We start from the raw sequence: 22326 nt of genomic DNA on the forward strand, positions 1-22326 counted from the left end.
TGAGAGGGATACTCTCAGTAGCTTGCCAGACTCTCTAAGAGGGACGGAGGAATGGAACCTGGGTCCACTGCATGCAAGGCAAACACCCTACCCGCTGTGCTATCTATTGCTCCAGTTCATAAGGTTCCAAAATCACAATTCAGAAAAGAAATATTCACTCTTATTTTCATTGCAGTACTATTCACAATAGCCAGAATCTGGTAACAACCAAAGTACCTGAGAACAGATGACTGGACAAAAAAACTATGATATATCTATATGTATATCTATACAATGGAATACTATGTCACCTTTACAAAAGATGAATTCATGAAGTTTAAAATCTTATTTCCTAATAAAGTTGTCTTCAACGTATTAAGGGTTAGAATTAAGCATATTTATAGAGGAAGAGAACAGAATTCACTCTAAAACAGCATGATTCTGTATCTTTGTTTTATTCAGTAAACCTTCCTTCTCAATGACAGATTCTCATATAATATGGCATCATAGTGGTTGTAGTTATGTCACTACCCATCTGCATTGAAAAAAGGATTCTCCATGTGGAGGTTACTTCAATGAAAATTAAAAGGACTGGGGTATATAATGTTTTCATGCCTTAAATTTTTAAAAGTTCACCATTTTAATGTGTCTCTCTCTGTCTGTCTATGAAACCATGTATGTCAAACTTCCACACTGACCTGATTTTGAAACTCCAGTAATTAATAACAAGATTTCCATATACCTCATGATATTTTCAATTATTTCAATGCATAGATGAATTAAAATCAAAGCCTGAATTGCTATTTAATGGAATCAAATGAATACTTTGTTAGATTTTGATTGCTAAAAAAAATGTCCAAATGCCTAGGTACCAATATGAAGTCTTTTTTTGTGTGTGTTTTTTATTGCTTTTTCTAACTTTCCAATATTTATAAACAAGAGTTTCTTTGTTGGAAGGAGTACAATGAAATGCTGAAATGCTAGGGATCAAATGTAGGAATTATACATGGAAATAAAGATTACCAAAGAACTTCTCTCTCTCTCTCTCTCTCTCTCTATATATATATATATATATATATATACACATATATATACACACCATATGTAAATAATATCCAAAGTATAATGGTTATAGTTTGTATCATGTTCTTTGACTTACGTCTTTCACCTTACAACTCATGTGAAAATAGTAAACAGTAATTCAGGGTATGGAGAAATAAATTCTGTCACTGGGTCATAGGTTAATGGCAACTTTTCTGAAAGTTTTCTCAGGTTATTGATGTAGAAGTACTTTAAAAGATTTAAGACAAGATGTTGGAAACTATGTCAGCTCTGGCATATAACATGTTTAAGTATCTCTTAACCACAAATGGTTCACTGTAGGTTTAGAATCTTCATGCCTCATTTTCTAATCTTTTGCCTCACTTGAAAACGGCCGCCTTGGGTAATCACTGTTTTTTTTTCCCTTCTCTTTCAGCTTCCTCTATCCTCAAAAGGGAGAAGCGCCTGAGGACCAAAAATGTGCATTTTAGTTGTGTCACTGTGTATTACTTCACCAGAAGGCAGGGCTTCACGAGTGTGCCCAGCCAAGGGGGCAGCACCCTGGGTATGTCCAGCCGACATAACAGCGTGCGCCAGTATACTCTGGGTGAATTTGCCCGAGAGCAGGAGAGACTACACCGGGAGATGCTGAGAGAACACCTCCGAGAAGAAAAACTGAACTCTTTAAAACTAAAGGTAAAAACAAAACCCAACATTAGACATTCATTTCCGTTCAAAGTCTTGCATCCTTGGTGCTTAGAGAAATATGTGGTACCTAGGACTCTCACAAAGCCTGCTTAGCTCGCCAGCCTGAGTTACTGTTTTATATTTATGCTTTTTTTGTGCACTTTACACAACAGACTACTTATTGTGATTCCGCCCCCCCCCCCCCCGCCCTTGCATTTTGAATCACATCCAGCAGTGCTCAGGGCTTACTTGTGGCTCTGCATTCAAGAATAATTCCTGGAGGGACTCAGAGGATGATACGTGGTACCGGGGTCAAACGTGGTCAAGTATGTGCAAGGAAAGCACTCTGTCTCCCCAGCCCAGCCCTGTGACCTCTTTTTTTTTTTAAATGGTGTGTCTTTTCCCTGAAAGTGATGTGAAAAATTTAACCTGACAAGTTTAATTCATTCTGTAAATATTTGTTGTGTAATTTATAGGGCGTTAAACCTATACTTGAATTGAGTCTAACTAAATTGAAAATTAGATATGGTCCATTCTCTCCTGAACTTACATAGTAATAGAGAACAAAGGTATTACTCTTTTGTCAAGTAAAATAAAAATCCCAGCCTCCAAAGAGGCAATGAAGAGTTGCAAGGGCCTGTGATAATATCTATTTGGAATTGATGCCATCCAACATCACACATATTCCACAAAGAAGTGATGAGAATGGGGACTTTGCTCTGTAGGAGAGTACCTGCCTTGTTTATGTGTGGTCCTGAGTTTAATTACAGCACCACAAAACAAACAAAGGAGCCTAAAAAAAGCATTGACCTGAAATATGAATAAATAAATTGGCAAAAGGATATGCAGAGTTGGTTCAAGAAGCAGAAAGAGTCAGAGCTACCTTGAGGAGAGAAAAAGCACAGTGAACTTACAAAGGCTGGTGTGGACTGAACAGTGACATGAGTGAAGAAACAGGAAGCGAATGCGCTTTGAAAATGACATGATGATTTTTTCCTCTTTATTCTAAGGTCTTAAGAAGTCATCTGAGAGTTTTCAGGATGGAGTGAGTGATAAGGATGTTATAATCGAACTCATGCTATGATGTGAGAATTTTTGTGACAGGAGCAGTGATGTTGTGATAGGGGATTCTATGATAGGTGGAGTTAGACAGTTAAGAGATAATTACAGTAGTCCAAGAAGGAGCTAGTAGTAGGTTAGATTAGGGGAGATAATCAGAGATGAACAAAGAAAGAAGTTTAGGGAGTAAAAATCAATAGCATTGTTATGGATTGGATTTGAAAGAAAATGTCCAGAATGACACCTGAGTTTGTGAGTTGAAAAATGTAATGTGGGTGATTTCACTTTTCTCTGTGACAAGGATAAGACAAGAAATTCTGGAGATTGGGGAGAGAAGATATCGCTAATTAGGTCATTTTTAACAAAACTGATTTTGAGAAGATTTTCAGTTACTGAAAAATTTCAGGGAGGTGTCCAGATGAAGAAATCTAATGTTGGGTTCCATTAGAAATTAATGGAGAAAAACACAAACTCAGGAAAATGACTTTCATCTCCTAGAGACATTGCGTCTGTATTGGTCCAACCTGGCAATGCATAGAAAATACTTCCCCAATAATATCTGATGACAAAGTACTATTTTTAGGGTAATTCAGGTCACTAGATATAAATGTTAGCTGAAAACCCTAAGAACCCTTGCATTACCTATACCTTTAATTTCATTGTGAAAAAAAGCCAACACAGGTGTGATGTATGCTTCAGAGCCCTTAGATCTAGTAGCACTGTAGCACTGTCCTCCTGTTGTTCATCGATTTGCTCGAGCGGACCCAGTAACGTCTTCATTTTGAGACTTGTTGGTACTGTGTTTGGCATATCGAATACATCACAGGTAGCTTGCCAGGCTTTGCCATATGGGATACTCTCAGTACCTTGCCAGGCTCTCGGAGAGGGGTGGAGGAATCGAACCTGGCTCTGCCGGGCTGGCTGCGCACAAGGCAAATGCCTTACTCCTGTGTTATCACTCCAGCCTAGTAATTAGTTAGAGTTTGTTTGGTTTTTGTTTTGTGGGCTGGGTTTTGTATTTTGCAATTTATGTGCATGCCACGTTTTCATCTGCACAACAGGGAAGTTGTGGTTTTGAAGAGCTGAGGATCTATACTTCTAGAACCAGAAGATCTATTATAATGAACTTTGAAGTACATTAAAGATGCAATTGATATTTGAGGAAGCCACACACCTCCAGAATCCTTTTTCTGTGTCATGCTGATATATTTTGATACTCTAATTTGTATTCAATGACTTTTTTTTCACAAGCCGATGCAAAAATTTTCTATTATTGATTTAATCTTTCACTGTGCTTAGCGTTGAATCTGAGTGGGTGTCACGTCATGATTTGTCATTAATAAATGAAAACATACAGTTTGGTGAAGATATAAATCAAAGCCAGGAAGTTATGGTTCCAAATGAATACTGAGCAAAAAAATACTAAGGTGATCTAATGTTAGCCATGCTATACTCAAAGTATTTAGAAACTGAGAAGTATACATCTTGTGTCACATGTGAAACTAATAAGAGATCACAACAATGTGAATGAGTTCATCAAAAACCTAAAGAGAATTATGAAGAAAAACTTGGATATATAATTGTTTTTCTTCTATTATGTCAATTAGCTATGAAAAAACATTTAATTCCCTCTCTCCTTCTACTTCATGCTGCTGATATTGTTGTTGTGATGGCTCAAGGTTTTCCTGACTATTGTGCCCTCATGTTTTAGCTGTGGTAGTGGAGGCCACATATCAGGTTCTGGTGCTTGTAGGCTCAGCCTCAGTACTCACTGAGTTTTGCACTCCTTTAGTTGTAATATTTTTACACATGCTCACTAGATTCACACTCTGACTAGAGACCAACAAGTTTCAGTTATGGTGATCATGATGCTCACTCACAGGCTCACAAGATGTCATAATTTCGGCCATGGCACTTGCACACTAAAGTCATAAACACCAGTAAATCCTCAGAAAATGTCTTTAGTGACAATATGATTAGAATATTCAGTGAGTCCAAATAAATAATAGCATAACTAGTGGTAAAAGTATGAGTTGAAGTGGGGAAAAAACCTATAATCAGAAATTATAGAAATGAAGACTATGATAAGTGATATAAAAGTCTTAAAAGCTCTGAACAGCAGCATAAAAGATGCTGAACAAAAGATTGAGGTTTCAAGATGAGAAGATGGAACCTCTAGGAAACAGCAGGAAGTGGAAGTGCAAAGAAATGAACAGCATACCGTAGAACATGTGATGGGTTCAAGAAGAACAACATAAGAATCAGTGGAGTCCCTGAAGAATAGGAAGGCAAATGTTATGAAGAAACAATGAAGAAATTATAAGAATTTCCCCACATTGGAGATTACAGGCAGAAATCCAAGAGGCCCAAAGAATCCCAGCAAAAATAGACTCAATTAGGAAACTCCAAAGCACATTGTTTTCAAAATGACAAAATCCAAAGATAGAGTACTGGAAGAAGCAATATTTAAAAAATATAGGAACTTACATACAGAGAAAAGTGCAAAAGATATACAGCAGATCTACCAAATGAAACTCTGAAGGATAATAGTACAAAAACTCAACATAATGAACACCTCACCAAGAATACTCTATCCAGCTAGAGTATCATTCAGATTTGAAGAAATGATACAGACCTTTATAGACAGGCAATAGTTTGGGGAATTAATAGCCTTTAAGCCCATTTTTAACGAAGCATTAAAAGAGATTCTCTAAAGGAGAAGACAAACTTCCTAACATGTGGCATTGAGTATGGCACACACTAACAGTGTATATGATAACTTAATAGTAGATTAAGAAATGTATATTTATCACTAGTTTACTAATGGTTTTTATATATGTTCAATAATTATTTGGGCTGGAGCAATAGCACAGCGGGTAGGGCGTTTGCCTTGCAAGCGGCCAACATGGCCGACCCGAGTTCAATTCTTCCGCCCCTCTCGGACTGCCCGGCAAGTTACCGAGAGTATCTCACCTGCACAGCAAAGCCTGGCAAGCTCCCCGTGACGTATTTGATTTGCCAAACACAGTAACAATGGTCACAATGGAGATGTTACTGGGCCCGCTCGAGCAAATCGATGAACAATGGGAGGGCAGTGACAGTGACAATAATTAATTAATGACTGACTTATATTGGTTAAAATCACTTAGTGATCAGTCATCATAAACTGACTTTTATTGATGTATTTTCTGATAATTTCTTTGGCTATTCCTTTAAGTTTTGTTGGAGCAAGTAGCACTGTAGCACTGTCCTCCCATTGTTCATCAATTTGTTTGAGTGGACCCAGTAATGTCTCCATTGTGAAACTTGTAACTGTTTGGCATATCGAATACGTCACGGGTTGCTTGCCAGGCTTTGCCGTGCAGGCATGATAATTCTTGGTAGCTTGCCAGGCTCTTTGAGAGGGGCAGAGGAATCAAACCCAGGTCGCCAGGGTCAGCCACATGCAAGGCAAACACCCTATCGCTGTTATATATATTTATGTGTATATATACATATATATTATGTACTAGTGTGATATATCAAAGGATTAGTGCACATGCTCTGTAAGCAGTAGACCCAAGTTCAACCCCCAAAAATGTATGATATCCTGAGCACCACTAAGTAAGCCCAAACCAAGTCAAACCAAAATAACACAAAATAGTAACAAAAATGGATGCATAATTTAAGTGAATAAATTTAATTGAGGATCTTTTCTAAGGTTATCTAAAATCAATCAGCAGTTAAAAAATATTAGTTATCCAAAAATTTCACATATGTTGAGAAGTGTTTTCAATTAGGCTGTAGAAAACAACCAATTCTATTTTGGTGATTCAAGCATGTCTTTTTGTTGTTGGTGGTGGTGGTGGTGATGGTATTCCAAAAATAAAGAAAGTTAGTTAAAATGCAAGTTTCTAGAAGAAATAACTAGCTTTAGATTTCTAAATTACAGAGCACAGTGCTTTTTCTCTGTCAGGCTCATTCAAACATGTCATACTCTTCACAGTAATCAAGACAGTCATCTTAATACCACACTCTTTCTACAAATTAAGTGCTTAGATTTCATCATCTGCACCACATTGTCGAACAATTAGATTAGCTTTTATTCCCATTTCACATTTATCTGTAAAGTGCATTAAGCGACCATTTGTATGTTTCATAGAGTCTTGGCTTACCAATTGCCTCTGGGTTATATCTTACCAAATTTTACTACCTTGTAGAAAATTTCATTTCATTTTCACAGCTCTTGATTGACTTCTTTTCCAGAGTGTTTTTTTTTTCTCAACCTTGCTTGTTCTTCCACTTCTGTGCGAAATCAAGGTTTCCACCCAGGTTCCGTATTCAATGCCTTTTCAGGATTATACACGTTTTTCCATTTTTCAATTGTTACTTAAGCAATGCTTGACTGTTTGCTCTCTTTTCTCACACACACAAAATAAGAGTTGCCGTAGTGGCAGACATAATACAGTATATACAGATGTTGATTTATGATGATGCGCACCTGAAACTTATAAAACATTATACTACAATGTTATTTTGATAAAAATTTATTTAAGCTAAAAGAGTTTCCAGATGTTAGCTCTTACTTTCATGATCCACATCTAAAAAATCTCTATCTAAATCTTCTTCATCACAAAGCCAAGATTTATGACTGTGCTTTGTTCTTTTAGTGATTTATCCAGTAACTATTTCTCCACCTCTAGCCCCAGTCCTGCCCCTTGTATCCTTTCAGCAGCCTTATGATTTAACTAAACTCCAGGTAAAGTTCCTAAATGCCTTAGGAACTATGAGGGATTAGGGATTTGTGAGAGAGGGTAGATACGAGCTATTATCTCAGACCTATAGTTTCCAAATGTTTGGGTGGGTTTTTAATTATTTCCACATACTATTATTCTTTATTAGGTGGGTCAGAGCCAGCTAGTCATGGTATTTTTAAATGTCCTTATCCCTATAGAACTTCTCTGTAAAACTCTGCAGGGATTACTCACAAGCATGTTTCACATCAGTGCTTCCAGAATGCATCCAAATGTAGACCTGCTCCAGTAACAAATGGAAAACTTTGATATTCCAAATACTTATCGTGTCATATGCACAGCTGGTTTTGACAAGTACAAGAGAATACATCTAACCAAAGTGATAGACTGAAAATGGGCTTTAGTCCTGCATTCTAAAATACAATAAAAATACAACATTGCAAAAGATTGCTGGTGTTTCCATTTAAATAGAATGATTAAACGGGTATAAATAAATAATATTCTTCTTCTCCAATAAACATTGACTTTCTTGGACAAAAGAGATAGTAAAGTGAGTTAGGTTCTTGTCTTGCACACAGTTAACCCAGGTTCACTGCCAAGCACCCCATATTGTCCCCCAAGTGCTGTCAGGAGTGATCCCTGAGTGCAAAGCCCTGAAAATAGCCAAGTGTGGCCACATTTTTCAAACCACATTTTTAAAAAGCTGACATAGTTCAGGAGAGTCAACTAAACTGATTCACTTGGTTAAATTGTGATGAATATCCAGTGACTATGCTGGTGGCAACTTGCTAAAGTTAATCACCAGCTTGTGTGTGTGTATATATATGTATATATAGTCACGATCCTCCCGTTGTTCATCAATTTGCTCGAGCGGGCCCAGTAACGCCTTCATTGTGACACTTGTTACTGTGTTTGGCATATCGAATACCTCACGGGGAGCTTGCCAGGCTCTGCCGTGTGGGCGAGATACACTCGGTAGCTTGCCGGGCTCTCCGAGAGGTGCGGAGGAATCGAACTCAGGTCGGCCATATTGGCTGCGTGCAAGGCAAACGCCCTACCCGCTGTGCTATCGCTCCACATATGTATATATATATGTATCTTTTGTTGTAACTTGAAACTGGCTGTAATAATAACCATGAGACTGACAAAAACATCTAATTAGAATTTTTTTTCTTTTTTTCTGTTAAATATTTCCTAGAACACTGTAAGATTCATCTGGCTAATTAGTCACTTACAAAACAGGAAATTTTGGTTTAAACCAGAAGAGAGGATAATGAAATGTATAGAGTTTGCACCTTAATGTTATTCTCTTTCTGGTAAATTTTTGCAGTGATATATAAGCCAAAGAATCATTGTAACTTAAGTTGTTAAAATTCTTGTTGGCTGAAAAAACAAGACATCTTGAATTCAATGAGAGAATAATTGGTAACTATTTGTCACCTTTAATTAACAGCTAATATGTCAAAGAATTACAGTATGATATTTTAAATAATATCAAAATGATCTGAATCTTTTCCTTTATTTAGTTTTTCACATCTCAGTGACTAGAGTCATCTATCCAATTTTTTACCACAAATTCAGAAGTTTCTTTTATCTAATATATAGCTGTAATAATTTTGATATAAAAATTTATATTTGTATGGCCAATGTCTTAATTCATATCTCTAAGGACTCAGAACTTGCTGCTTTTGAGATAGCCCATTATTTTATGCAACTTAGTTGCTTTGTTGGAAAGCTCTTCCCTACTTTGATTGATGATTGCTTTCTAATAAGACTTTCTAAGTTCTTCTCTCTAAACAAACTAAATAAATCTTGTTCCTATACTCTAAACTCTGTGTTTGAAAACAGTATTTTTGGACAAGGAAATATTTGAAATAAGTTTTGTAGACTCCCTATGTTTCTGCGAAACACAGCTAACCCATTCAGTCTTTTTACTAATCTGTCAAGGAAATATAGTCTATCATCCGTTTTGCTTTTCTTGGATAAAATGCTGCTTATTAATGTTAACCTCAGCTGGAGCGATAGCACAGCGGGTAGGGCGTTCGCCTTACACGCAGCCAACATGGCTGACCCGAGTTCGATTCCTCCGCCCCTCTCGGAGAGCCCGGCAAGCTACCGAGAGTATTCGATATGCCAGACACAGTAACAAAAAAGTCTCCAATGGAGACGTTACTGGGCCCGCTCGAGCAAATCGACGATCAACAGGAGGGCCTTTACTTTACTTTACTTTACAAAATATGGTATTTGATCTATGCATGGTTCTCCAGATATGGTCCATACATGTTATAAAAATGTGATAGTAGTAAATGCTTTGTTTATGTATATACATACATTAATAAGTTGGTCTCCTGCTCTACCGACTGGGCTGGAGCGATAGCACAGCGGTAGGGTGTTTGCCTTGCATGCAGCCAACATGGCCGACCCGAGTTCGATTCCTCCGCCCCTCTCGGAGAGCCCGGCAAGCTACCGAGAGTATCTCGCCCGTATGGCAGAGCCTGGCAAGCTCCCCGTGACGTATTCGATATGCCAGACACAGTAACAACAAAGTCTCCAATGGAGACGTTACTGGGCCCGCTCGAGCAAATCAATGATCAACGGGAGGGCCTTTACTTTTTACTTTACTTTACTTTACTTTACTTTACTTTACTATATTGGTAACCATTTGAAACTTGATAAATTTGTTCATATTAAATTGGTAGTAAGCAAACAAATGCACAAAACCTAGGGAACCATGTCTGCTTCTTCTTTTTAATCAGAACTTAATTAAATGTCCTGTGCAAGAATCTCTCTTAGTGGTGGTCATGATATAAGAGAGCAATCAATAAAGTTTTATTTCATTTTTTAAGAGCCTGATCTTATCATCTGCAATTGTGATAAACCTGTCTTTTAGCTACTTATCAAAGAGAGGTTTGTAAAACTACACTTAACAGGATAGCCCCAAGTTCATGATATCCTTCAAATAAACTCTCTTCAGAGAAAAAAGGACGGAATTTCCCTTTCCCAGCACTAGATGACCTCTGTTGAAATTCTTTTTTAAAATCACTGCTGGTTTCTGATAAGGTATGTACGTGCCACAAGTGTACTGTTTGTAGGAGGTGTTTTCAGTTGTTCAACTAACTAGAAATTTATATATGCAACTTTGCAACATATTCATCAATCAATTCAGATTCTGTCTTCCATGTACAGAACATAGGAAATTGTGAGGGGCAGAGAGATTGTCAGGGGTTAAGGCACTTGCCTTGCATGCTTCTCACCTCAGTCTTAATCCCTGCCTAGTTTATGGTTGCCCAAGTACTGCTAGGAGTAAGCCCTCAGCACCATGGGTGTGGCCCCCAAACAGATCAGGATTTTGTCATGAGAAGGGCAGTGGGGGAAGAAAGCTAACTTTCCCATTTTTTTTCCCATTTTTGGTTTTGTTGGGGGGGGCAATACTTGAGAGTTATTCCTGGCTCTGTACTCAGGAATTACTCCTGGTAGTGCTCAGCGACTGTATGGGATGCCGGCAATCAAATCCATGTTGGCCATGTGCAAAGCAACTACCCACCCATTATACTAAGGCAACTTTACCTCACATAGGATTTAGTATGTGTTGGGGATTATGTACTTTAATTCCTTTGAAATTCAGATCTGTTAGACAGATAAGGATACTTCTGTTAGCAAATAAGGATTAACAAAATATGACAGCAACAACCTAAGTTATAATCTTGTAGAGGACATCATAAGAAGAAATCAAGGAAATAAATTACATATCATATTAAGAAATACCTAATAAAAAAAAAGAAATACCTAATAAAGGGGAAAATTCATTCTCATAAGAATGCAAATTTTTGAAATTGCATATCAGAAACTGTTGTGATATATTTTAATATATACTCGTTACTGTGTTATTTCTACTCAAGGAAAGACTTCTGTTTGTTTTTTTAATATGTTTATAATTGTCTGCATGGTTTGGTATTAGGTCTCTAAATACCAAACTTTTTCCTATAAAGATGAAAAAATGATGCTTAATATCATCAGAGTATTTTAACTCTGTACAAACTGAACTATTATTAAAATAAATGATGACAATAATTGCAAACAATGAAGCCTATGAATTAATAAATTTAAAAGTCAAAGAAACTGACTTCTCCTTTTAGAAGTTTCTCAATGATACCTTAGTGTTTTTTGCATGTATTCCTATTTTCCTGCGTAGAATATATTTTGTGTTCATATTCTGAGAAAACATTTTTCTATATTTTTTTAATAAAAGAAACATAATTTATGGTGGTATAACCATGAAAAGGGAAATGCTGAGTCTGAGTTTACTGATGGATGAAATTAATTTGGAAAAATACATAAATAGAAGCTGCATAGTTATAAGTCTGTGAGACAGAGTTGTCCATATGAGCTATTATGCAGAAGGTATTGCTTTGGGCACTGGTTCCCATAGACTCCTTTGAGGCCGCATTTATTGTTTCAGTTTCCTGTTGGCAAAAGCTTGCCCCTGCTCCCCTCTACTTCTTGTCTGGCTGAGGTCTCACTGGCCTGACTGATTACTTCATATCAAGCCCTTATTCTTAGAATGTTCTGCAGGGTAACCGTGTTTGTAATCCCAATAGCACAGTGCAGCACAACTTTATTTCCTAGTACATGATTTTGCTGGAGCCCATAAGATGGGGTTGTTATTTCAAGGACAAGTTGTTTGCTGATTTAGGTGGTAATGGCTTTCACTAAGATGTTATCCCTTCTGAACAAGGACACATTTATTCCAGCAGCAGAGCTGCCCATCACAACAGGGTCTAAAGATAGCTGTCTCTGATAGAAACCTATAACCTTGAATCTTTTCCACATTACACAGGCTAAAAGCTCTAAGACTAGCTTCTAGCATTAGGAGGTTAAGAGTTCCAATTAACAGTCTTCTTTTAGTGGCACTTTTAAAAGCCTTTTGTTTTCATGGCTTTATTTCCCCTCCTGTTCTTTCTTCAAAGGAAAAAAACTAAAAGGAAGGGATTTGAGTCACAAACATGTATTGATTATGGAGACATGCTGTTACATAATGATTTCATTCTTATCAAGTATAAAAGTAAAGATTAAAGAACCTGCCCATGCTAGGTCTCTTACTTCTCTGCTTTGTGTTTTCAGATGACTAAGAATGGCACCGTGGAATCTGAAGAAGCTAGCACTCTCACCGTGGATGACATTTCTGATGATGATATTGATTTAGACAACACCGAGGTAGATGAGTACTTCTTTCTGCAACCCCTGCCAACAAAAAAACGGAGAGCACTGCTGCGGGCCTCTGGCGTGAAAAAGATTGATGTGGAAGAGAAGCATGAGCTTCGAGCCATTCGCCTGTCCAGGGAGGACTGTGGATGTGACTGCCGCGTGTTCTGTGACCCAGAAACGTGTACCTGCAGTCTGGCAGGCATTAAGTGCCAGGTAAGGATTTGCATTTCAGGTAATCTAATAGTGTTATGCACCATCCCTGCAGAGGTAATTGTTACTTTTAATGGCATTTTCTACTTCACAAGGAAAATGTGGAGCTGAGGCAAGACGTGATTCTGTAGAAAGACTTAATTCAAGCCATTTATAGCATGTGTGCTCTGCTTAAAGTACTAGGAGGCAATGTGAAAGTTAACCCAGGCTGCAGTGGAGAGGATTGGAGTAATTTTCCCTCAATTTTGTTTATTTTATTAATTTACTTTGGCTTTTTATAAGGAATCAGGTAAATCATGACACCCCTTACATCCGATTGTGTATTTTCTGTTTCTATTCTTGGGGTATAAAATGATGGTTGTTAGAGGTGATAATGGACTAATGGGGGAGGGGGAAATCACTAGATTAAGATTTTAAAAACTCAAGTTCTTCTCTGGACTCTGATTTTTAGCGGCTATGAAAATTGGCAAGTCAGAAAGGAGAGGCCAGATATGATGAGAAGCTGGAAAACTGCAGGTCAACCTGACCTAGCATCTGCTTTTGTACATGTTTTATTAAAGCACTGCTATATTTTGTTGTTGGTTTTCATGTTGTAGATGGATGCTTTCATGCTTCTCCAGCAGAATCGATAGTTGCCACAGAGACAAAGCCTCAGATATTTATTCTCTGGCTTTAAAAAAAAATTTTTGCCAACTCCTGAACTAGATAATTCTCTGGTACACAGCCATCACAGTGATTTATGATTAATTAATATTATTTTATTATAAAATGGCCTCTTCTGTAAGGAGGCAAAAAGTGAGGACAGTTATCAGTTAAATAGTTGCTTGAAGTGAGTTCATATAAAAAAGATACACGAGTAAGAAAACAGCTATAGATTCTGGCTCTTACAAATGCGTGTTGAAACTAGAATCACAGAGCTACAAAGGGGGCCTTCTCCAGTAGAGCACAGGAAATTCCATTCGCTTGAGCAGAGTGATTTTTTTCCCCATGTTCTGGTCTATATGCAGGTTAATTTGTTGAAGTTGGGGAAAATTAGCGACTATCTTGAGTACCTTAGGATTTCCCAGAATTCCACTTAGCCACCAGCACCAACAGCTCAGTCCAACAATACGTGCTGGACCCAATCTTTCTAAAAAAAGCAATTACTGAAGTAATTCTGGGATATTGGTTAATTGAACAGTTTCTTCCTTGAAGATGCTTGTGATCCAGTGGAATGGGGAAGAGAAGATGGGAGCCAGGACCTAAGCACACAAGTCCCATTAGGCATGAAAGAGCATGCCACTTACAGTGGGGCAAAAATACCATGTATAGGGGGCTGGAGAGATAGCACAGAGGGTAGGGCATTTGTCTTGCACGCAGCCGACCCAGGTTCGATTCCCAGCATCCCATATGGTCCTCTGAGCATTGCCAGGCATAACTCCTGAGTGCAGAGCCAGGAGTAACCCCTGTGCATCGCCGGGTGTGACCCAAAAAGAAGAAATAATAATAAATAAATAAAATTTAAAAAATACCACGTGCCAGGTAGCAGGGATACAAAATAATGAGAAAGTTAGCTAAGGAGAGTGGATGATCAGACTGCATGATACTACATGGTATGAATCTGGACATCTCCAGAAGAGAAATTGATTTTGTAGTAGACACGAGAAAAGGGGTGTGACTAGTTAGGAGATGATCATGTAGTTTAGAATTAAAAAAAAAACAGGTTGGGATGAAGATAGTGAATGGCCATGTTGGCCATGTTAGCTGGCATGCAGCAAAAGGGAAAAGTACTTGGGGATAGGATATAAGCACTACAGAAATGGAAATAAAATTACTGAGATGGAAAGAGAGAAAAAAAGATCAAACAAGAATTTTTCAAAACCACATGAAGGCTAATGAACTACAAATAAACACCTAGAGCCATGCATTTTTATTAAATATAGGATTTAAGACTAGATAAGAGCTTACATTTTAAAGCTTTACTTCTAGGACTAGAGATATAGTAAAGTGGTTAAGGTGTTTGCCTTGCATACTTGACCCAAGGTTCAATCTCCAGCATTACATGTGGTCCCACAAGTACTGCCAGGAGTACTTCCTGAAAGCAGAGCCAGAAGTTACCCCTCAGCATCGCCAGGTATGGTCCAAAAAACAAACAAACAACCAAAAGCTTCACTTTCTTTTTTTTGCTTCTCTTTGCAACTGGATTCTCATTTATTCCAGCAAAAATAGAATTAAGTCATCTTAGAGTCAAAGGGGTTGCCAAGCAGGATGGAATTTATATTTAGTTTGTCAGAGTTCCATGAGGCTAATTTATGTCCTTCTTTCCAAGGTGGATCGAATGTCTTTCCCATGTGGCTGCACGAAAGAAGGATGCAGTAACACAGCAGGTAGAATTGAATTTAATCCTATCCGTGTCCGGACTCACTTTTTGCACACCATAATGAAACTTGAACTGGAGAAAAACCGAGAGCAACAAATCCCCACTCTGAATGGCTGCCATGGTGAGCTCAGTGCTCACAGTAGTTCCATGGGCCCAGTAGCTCACTCAGTAGAATATTCCATCACAGACAATTTTGAGATTGAAACGGAGCCCCAGGCTGCAGTGCTACACCTGCAGTCTGCTGAGGAATTAGATTGCCCAGGAGAAGAGGAGGAGGAAGAGGAAGAGGAAGAGGAAGAAGATGGGAGCAGCTTCTGCAGTGGAGTCACCGATTCTAGCACACAAAGCTTGGCTCCAAGTGAGTCAGATGAGGAGGAGGAGGAGGAAGAGGAAGAAGAGGAGGAGGATGAAGATGAGGAAAAAGGGGACAGCTTCGTGGAAGGCTTGGGTACTCATGCTGAAGTTGTTCCTCTCCCTTCTGTCCTCTGTTATTCTGATGGCACCGCCATTCATGAAAGTCACCCGAAAAATGCTTCTTTTTATGCCAACTCTTCAACTCTGTATTACCAAATAGACAGCCACATTCCAGGAACACCAAGCCAGATCTCGGAGAACTACTCCGAAAGAGAAACGATCAAAAATGGTACCCTCTCGTTGGTGCCTTACACCATGACCCCAGAACAGTTTGTGGACTATGCCCGACAAGCAGAAGAGGCTTATGGCACCTCCCACTACCCAGCTGCCAATCCCTCTGTTATCGTTTGCTGCTCCTCCGCAGAAAATGACAGCGGAATGTCCTGCAACAGTTTATATCCTGAACACAGGTCCAGCCATCCACAAGTGGAATTTCACTCCTACTTGAAAGGCCCCTCCCCTGAAGGGTTCGTGTCTACTTTGAATGGTGACAGCCACATTTCAGAGCACCCTGCTGAAAATACCCTGAGCCTTGCCGAAAAGAGCAGATTGCATGAGGAGTGCATCAAATCGCCTGTAGTTGAGACTGTCCCAGTGTAGTAGCTTCAGTTATTATAGGACCAACTGACTCTTTTCTTGTGTAAAGCACTGTATTTCGTTGGATTTCTGGGCTCATCCTTGTTTAAATCAAGGACCAAAAAAAAAACTTCAACTGTGGTAAATCTTCCAGACTGTATTCTGCTTTCCTCCGTTCTAGCTATATGACTGTGGCATTGCACAAATACAGTCTCTATGAGGATTTTAAAAGATTTCAGACAGTTTTGATAGAAAATGCTAATTTAAAAAAAAAAAAAGCATATCTCACAGTTGCCTACCTGTCAAACTGTGCAAAACCTGCCAAGCTATGTAGATCAGACCTCCAAGTTTTGGATTATCGGGCCTGTGCAAGATAGTTAACCAAGAGTGGGAAATAATAAGATTTAGAGACCTAATTTTCGATATATCTGAAGATGATGGTGACTTTTTAATGTCAAAGTAATTATTGTAAGAAAAAAGATTTAATAGTTCCATGTGTATTTTATTTATGGTAGTTAGAAGCTATGTTTTGATGAAAATCAACAGCAGCATGTTCTTTTAAGCTGAAGATGCATAGTTAGTACCACCGAGCATGCCCACATGGATTGCACCTGGAATCCATTCACATTTTTATGATCATAACTGATCAGATTTGCAAATACTTTCTTAAGGGTGAAATAGGCCTATTTTTGCTATTTTGGACAAATAAATGAGTCTCTATGTGCAGGTCCTTAAACAGTTTTCTCTAAAGTTAAGAGTTAGGACAATCCTGCAGTGAGGGTCTAGTTCATTACCCTCCCTCAATTGACTCCAGAGATGGAGGCAGACGGAATTGCCTTTCTTTTTTAAACAGCATCATCCTGGTTCTTAGCTTGGACAGCACCTTTAAACTCTACTCCCCTCTGTCAAAATGCACTTTAGTGCCCCTTCATGGTACCTTGTGAGGGGTGGGGACTGAGAACTCTTTGAGATGAAAAAAATTTTCAAAAAAAAAGGTTTTTTAATCGGTATCTATTATAAGGTTCTTATAATTAACATAAAGGAATCATCCAGTGATACTTTATGAAGGAAAAATGACCTGTTTTCTTTCGCCACTATGAAGACCTAACTCAATAGAAACAGAGGAGGCTGAGGAAAGATGGAAGAAACACCTCCTCAGCAACCAGCCTTTTCTACAGCGTGATCAATCTATCTCTGCAAAATGAGTGAGAATGAGATTTCCATTTAGTGACTAGCTGATTGAAGCGAGGCCTCTACCCAGATACTCTACTAGGCCTTACTTTTCTGAAGCGTTTTGATTTCACTTGTATGGGACAATTAGCCAAACAGTCCAGAATGCATTGAATACTTTCTAATTACCTCATATGCCCTTATTAAAAGGGACAGATAGAAACAAACCCTGCACTCCCCACCTTTAGGTTATCTGCACTTGATTCATGGGAGGACTTCTAAAATTCTGTTTTCTTGTAAATTACTTTAGGTAACTAAATAGGGTTCTGCCTTTTTTAAAATGCAATATGACAATGCTAAATCCATTTTACATTTTTAATCTTCTGTTGGTATATCATTTTATATTTTATGCCTCTTTGAAATATGGACATGCCTTGCTATTCGGTGACTGCATTGCTACTTTCTTTTTAGGTCTTTTGAGATCTGGATGTTTAGAAATGTAGATTTTAAAAAATACATTGTAGGTCTCAATTCCTTTTTAAAAAATCCTTATTTAATTAAACTTTCAAATGTTTGATCTAAGGAAAGTCCTCCAATAGAAAAATTTTTACTAACACTTGATTTGGGGAAAATATGTTTACTTGGCAGCTCTTTCACTGTGCAGTTGGTTCCTGCCTGCAATCAGCCCCCAACTTCTGGGCAAATTTAGGACCATATTAACATTAAAGAAGCTTTGGGTTTTGCCCTTAGGGTTATAGCAGTATTGAGGTCAGGGAAGTTCCTTTTGAAGAAATCTTTTGAGGTTATCGGACTGGGGTTTACTCATATCTTGGTAGTTTATCCCTGAGCATCTGATGAAGGTGCAGGTTTCAGTTCTTGACCTCCCAATTTTTTTCTAGTACCGATGAGACCTAAAGAGCCCAAAGAGAAAATGACAAGTTTGCTGTTCCTTCATTGAAATAAATGAAGAATCAAGTGTGCTATATTTTCTGGTCCATTATAAGCTCACAAAGTTTCTCTGTGTGAAGCACTCAGGGCTTATTCTTGGAACAGAGAGTGTGGAAAAGTGGATGCCATGAGTCTGCAACAACGTTAAAAGAGTGATAGTTCAGTTTTAGAAAGGATGGATAGTTATAAATTCAGCTTTATTTTCACAGGACGGTTTGATGCTTATATATTTATGTTGAGCTGGATCTCTGTTTTATTGTTTACATCCAAAAGGATGCTTTACCTAGAAATAGGCAAACAAAACAAAATCGAACAAACAATAAAAGCCTTTTGTTCTCTGTCCAATTGGGACTGAAAATCACTGCTATGCAGAATAAATCTTCCAACCATGACAGCTCCATTCTGAACTTTCATATATCTAACCTAACTCCTTATCATCTCCCACAAAATAAGTACAAAGAATACCTATCAAAACATTCCTCCCTCTCAGACATACATGAAATACAGTGCACACTAGAGAATGGCAGGTGATAGGCAATGATCAGTATTAAGTACTGAAATTTTTCCACCCAAGAATCTGACTGGATTTTACAATCCAAAACTGTGACTAGAAAAATGAAAAAAAAAATTAAACTACAATTTGAAAATATTTGGGCAATGTTACAAATAATACTAATGGTGGAATTACTTCATTGTTACTTCCCTTCACAGAAGAGCTGAGAAAGCACAGTGCTCCATCGATTTTTATTTTCCATTAATAACCCTTCTATTCAACAGAAATTGCCCACATGCCAGGAAAGCACTATAGTTTTTCTAAGCTTTTTAAAATGGAGATCAAGCTGGATGCAGCCAATTGGGATACTTAAGATCTTTATAGCAAGACACAATAACCTGACCTGCAGCTGTTGTGTTGCTCCCAAAGTATATCTGACCAAATTAGTCCTTTTTGACACAGCTTTTTAGTCATTTACTGTCAGTGGCAAAGCCTCCCCCTCTGCTCCCTGTTGTCTCAGCACCACCCTGCACCTTTCACTGGAGCTTAATTCCCAGTGATAATCCCAGCCAAATTGATTTGCAAGTCAAGTGATGAGAGCAGCTTGCATCTCCTTTGTCAGTCCAGGTCTCCTCTGGGAAAAAGAAGTCAATGAAAGAGATTTACTTAAGTTGGTTCTTCCATCTCTTGATCATTGATTATTAAGACATAAATGAAATCTGATGGTCCCATGTCTTTGGGTTAATTGAATATTGTAGTTATTTTTTGAATATCATTCTTTCTTGTGATGAAGCTATATTTTCCCAGTGTGCCAGACACATGGAAAACATAAAAGTAATATTTATTAGTGATGAAGTCTTTATAATATTTGCTGCCCAGCAATTCTCACCTTAAAGAAATAAATTACCAGAAACTCTGCCATAAATAAATCAAGATGCGAGGAAGATTATATTAAGTGATTTTGGGCTTTGAATTTTTATACTTTGGTCTAACAGGTGACTTCTAAGCAAAAATTTTATTTGGTTATCCCTTAACAGTAAAATATATCATGGATTATTTTCTATAAATTGGTGTCTCTGATCCTTTATCTTTTTTATTTTAAAATCCATTGGTCTTGACAGAATTTTTTTGGCTCCCAATTCTTTCGAGATAGATATTTACATAGTACCTAATATGTTAAAGGAAGTGCCCTAGATTATATAAAGAAGGGAGGTTGGGCACTGCAAATTCCTAGTGAAGGTGATGATGATGAAAAGCTGTGTGGATTATTCAGCCAGGCCTTATTATGATCTGGTTGTGACTTTGTAAAGTGGCATTAGAAAAAGTGACACTAATTCTTGTCTAATAATAAAAAAACTGTCACTAAAAGGACTTCTCTTTCCTAAATTAATGAAACTCACAAGAACCTTCTTCCTCTCCTCATATCTAAATCCATCATTTTAATCTGGACTGGGCTAGAATGAATGAAAAATAGAGAATCTTACTAATTGCTTCCTCCATATTAGATGTATAAAAATGATGCTAAATTTATATCAGGGGCCAGAGCGATGGGACAGCAGGTAAGGCATATGTCTTGCAAGCAGCTGAACTAGGTTCCATTCCCTGTACCCTGTATGATCCTCTGAGCTCTGCCAGGTGTAATTCCCGAGTGCAGAGCTAGGAGTAAACCCTGAGCACCACTGGATGTGACCCAAAAAAACAAAAACTAAAAATTAAATTATATCAGCAAATCACTACCAGACAGTATCAACAGTGGGTTTGACTCATACATAACCCAGGAAAACTCTCAAACAACAACGTGGAATATGATCTTTCTGATTTCTATTTATAAATAGGCTATCAATATAAGAGAATCTTCATTTTAGTTTCCAAGTGTACAATCTTCCTTGCAGCGGGTAGAAAATAGGGCATCCTGCTCCCTCTCTTTCAACTAGAGTTACAAAACATGTGAAATCCTCAAAGTCATCCAGAGACTCCCATTTTAGAGGTTGTCAAAAGACTTTCCATTCATCCTACTATGACTTAATCTCTCTCATTTAAATGACATCTGTTCCTGATAATCTCACCAAGCATTCCATGTTGCTATTTTGATGTATAAAATGCCAGCCTTGAAGGGGAAGCACTTGTGCTTTCAAAAGCTAGACTTGACTCCTTTTACAAATGGAATTATCTGTTGAACTATCTTTAACAGATTCAACACCACACATTTAATGTCTTAATCATTTCTAGTTTAACACAAATGCTCAACTCTTGATAGATTACTCTGAGATCTGTTAGCTTGTGCTGAAGTAACTTAGATGCCTAAGCCAAATATCACAGTTTTACATAAACAGTACAGTTCATCAGATGCTTTCTGTAGCACTGAAGAATTTAACTGAATTGACTGAATATTGGGATTTCAGAATTTCATTGGGATTTTGGAAGAGTCAGAGAGGGCTGAGGATAAAAATCTTAAAAAGTGGTATTGTTTTCTAAGAACCATAACATTTTAGCAGAACTGAAAACTAGAATTGTGTTATCTTATAAAAGCTAAATTCACAAACTGGCAGCCTGAATTCTGAAAGGACCGTTAGTTAGACTGTGGAGACTCATAGGGATTGGTTGGTATTCACATTTGCTCACCACCACCCACATCAATCTCATTCTACTATTAAAAAAATTTTGAAGATTTAAAAAATAAAAACTGCCACGGTGTGTTATAAACGTTTTAAGATTTAATCACATTTTATATTAAAATGACTGATTGTTGTCAAAAGTATTAATACGGAAATTAAAAATTGCTTAATAGTTTACCCACAAATATCAGTATTTAGAGTCATCATTAAACCAATCATTTCTAATTTTCATTTCAACTCCTTTTAGGGATATAAGCTTAAGAGACTTATCTCCTAATCAATGCAGGTGTTCTGTTTGTTTTGCTTTTTGTATCAAAAATTTGAACTCAAAATATGACTGTGATCTGGATTTTGCTGGTAATCAGGCTGAACATGATCAAACTACATGCTGTCTGGGTAGAAAATATCCTGATATCCTAACAGTGGCCATCGACAGATGCTAGAAATCTACATATATGTAGATTCAATGTCTAAACCAACTCACTTTATATGCACTTTTTAATCTAACAGACATAGAATAGCCTGCAATTTCACTACTTGCAAATACTTGTTACAGTTGTGAGAAATGAAGTAACTTTAAATATTTAAGTCATGTGATTGAGTACTTTCACTTGTGACAGATACAGCACACTATAGGGTAATCGATTTTTATTTAATATTTTATACTTGTTTTTTAATTTAAGAAAAGTCAGCTCTAATGTTTCATTTCATTTCGTCTCATGAAAGTTCATAACAGAAAGAAAGCTTCAAAGGAATATGATAGAATTCAGTTGGAGAATATTTATATTCAACATGCTAATGATGTCATTCTTTCCTTTTCAAGATTCATTACCATGG

The 22326-nt window shown here is 37.6% G+C and overlaps 1 protein-coding gene across 3 annotated transcripts in view; it reads left to right on the plus strand.

The window, feature by feature from the left end:
- The window catches only part of CSRNP3 (cysteine and serine rich nuclear protein 3), a 222950-nt gene extending 203175 nt beyond the window's left edge, over positions 1-19775 (plus strand). For all 3 annotated transcript variants that reach the window (XM_056110365.1, XM_056110366.1, XM_056110367.1), the window contains 3 exons: positions 1457-1716; positions 12621-12917; positions 15223-19775. In XM_056110365.1, coding sequence (XP_055966340.1) covers positions 1457-1716; positions 12621-12917; positions 15223-16287 — 1622 coding nt within the window. In that variant the 3' untranslated portion in view covers positions 16288-19775. The remainder of the gene's footprint in view (positions 1-1456; positions 1717-12620; positions 12918-15222) is intronic.
- The last annotated feature ends 2551 nt before the right edge of the window (positions 19776-22326 follow it).

This window comes from Sorex fumeus, unplaced genomic scaffold, assembly GCF_029834395.1.
Source record: "Sorex fumeus unplaced genomic scaffold, SorFum_2.1 ptg000009l, whole genome shotgun sequence".
Taxonomy (NCBI): Eukaryota; Metazoa; Chordata; class Mammalia; order Eulipotyphla; family Soricidae; genus Sorex; species Sorex fumeus.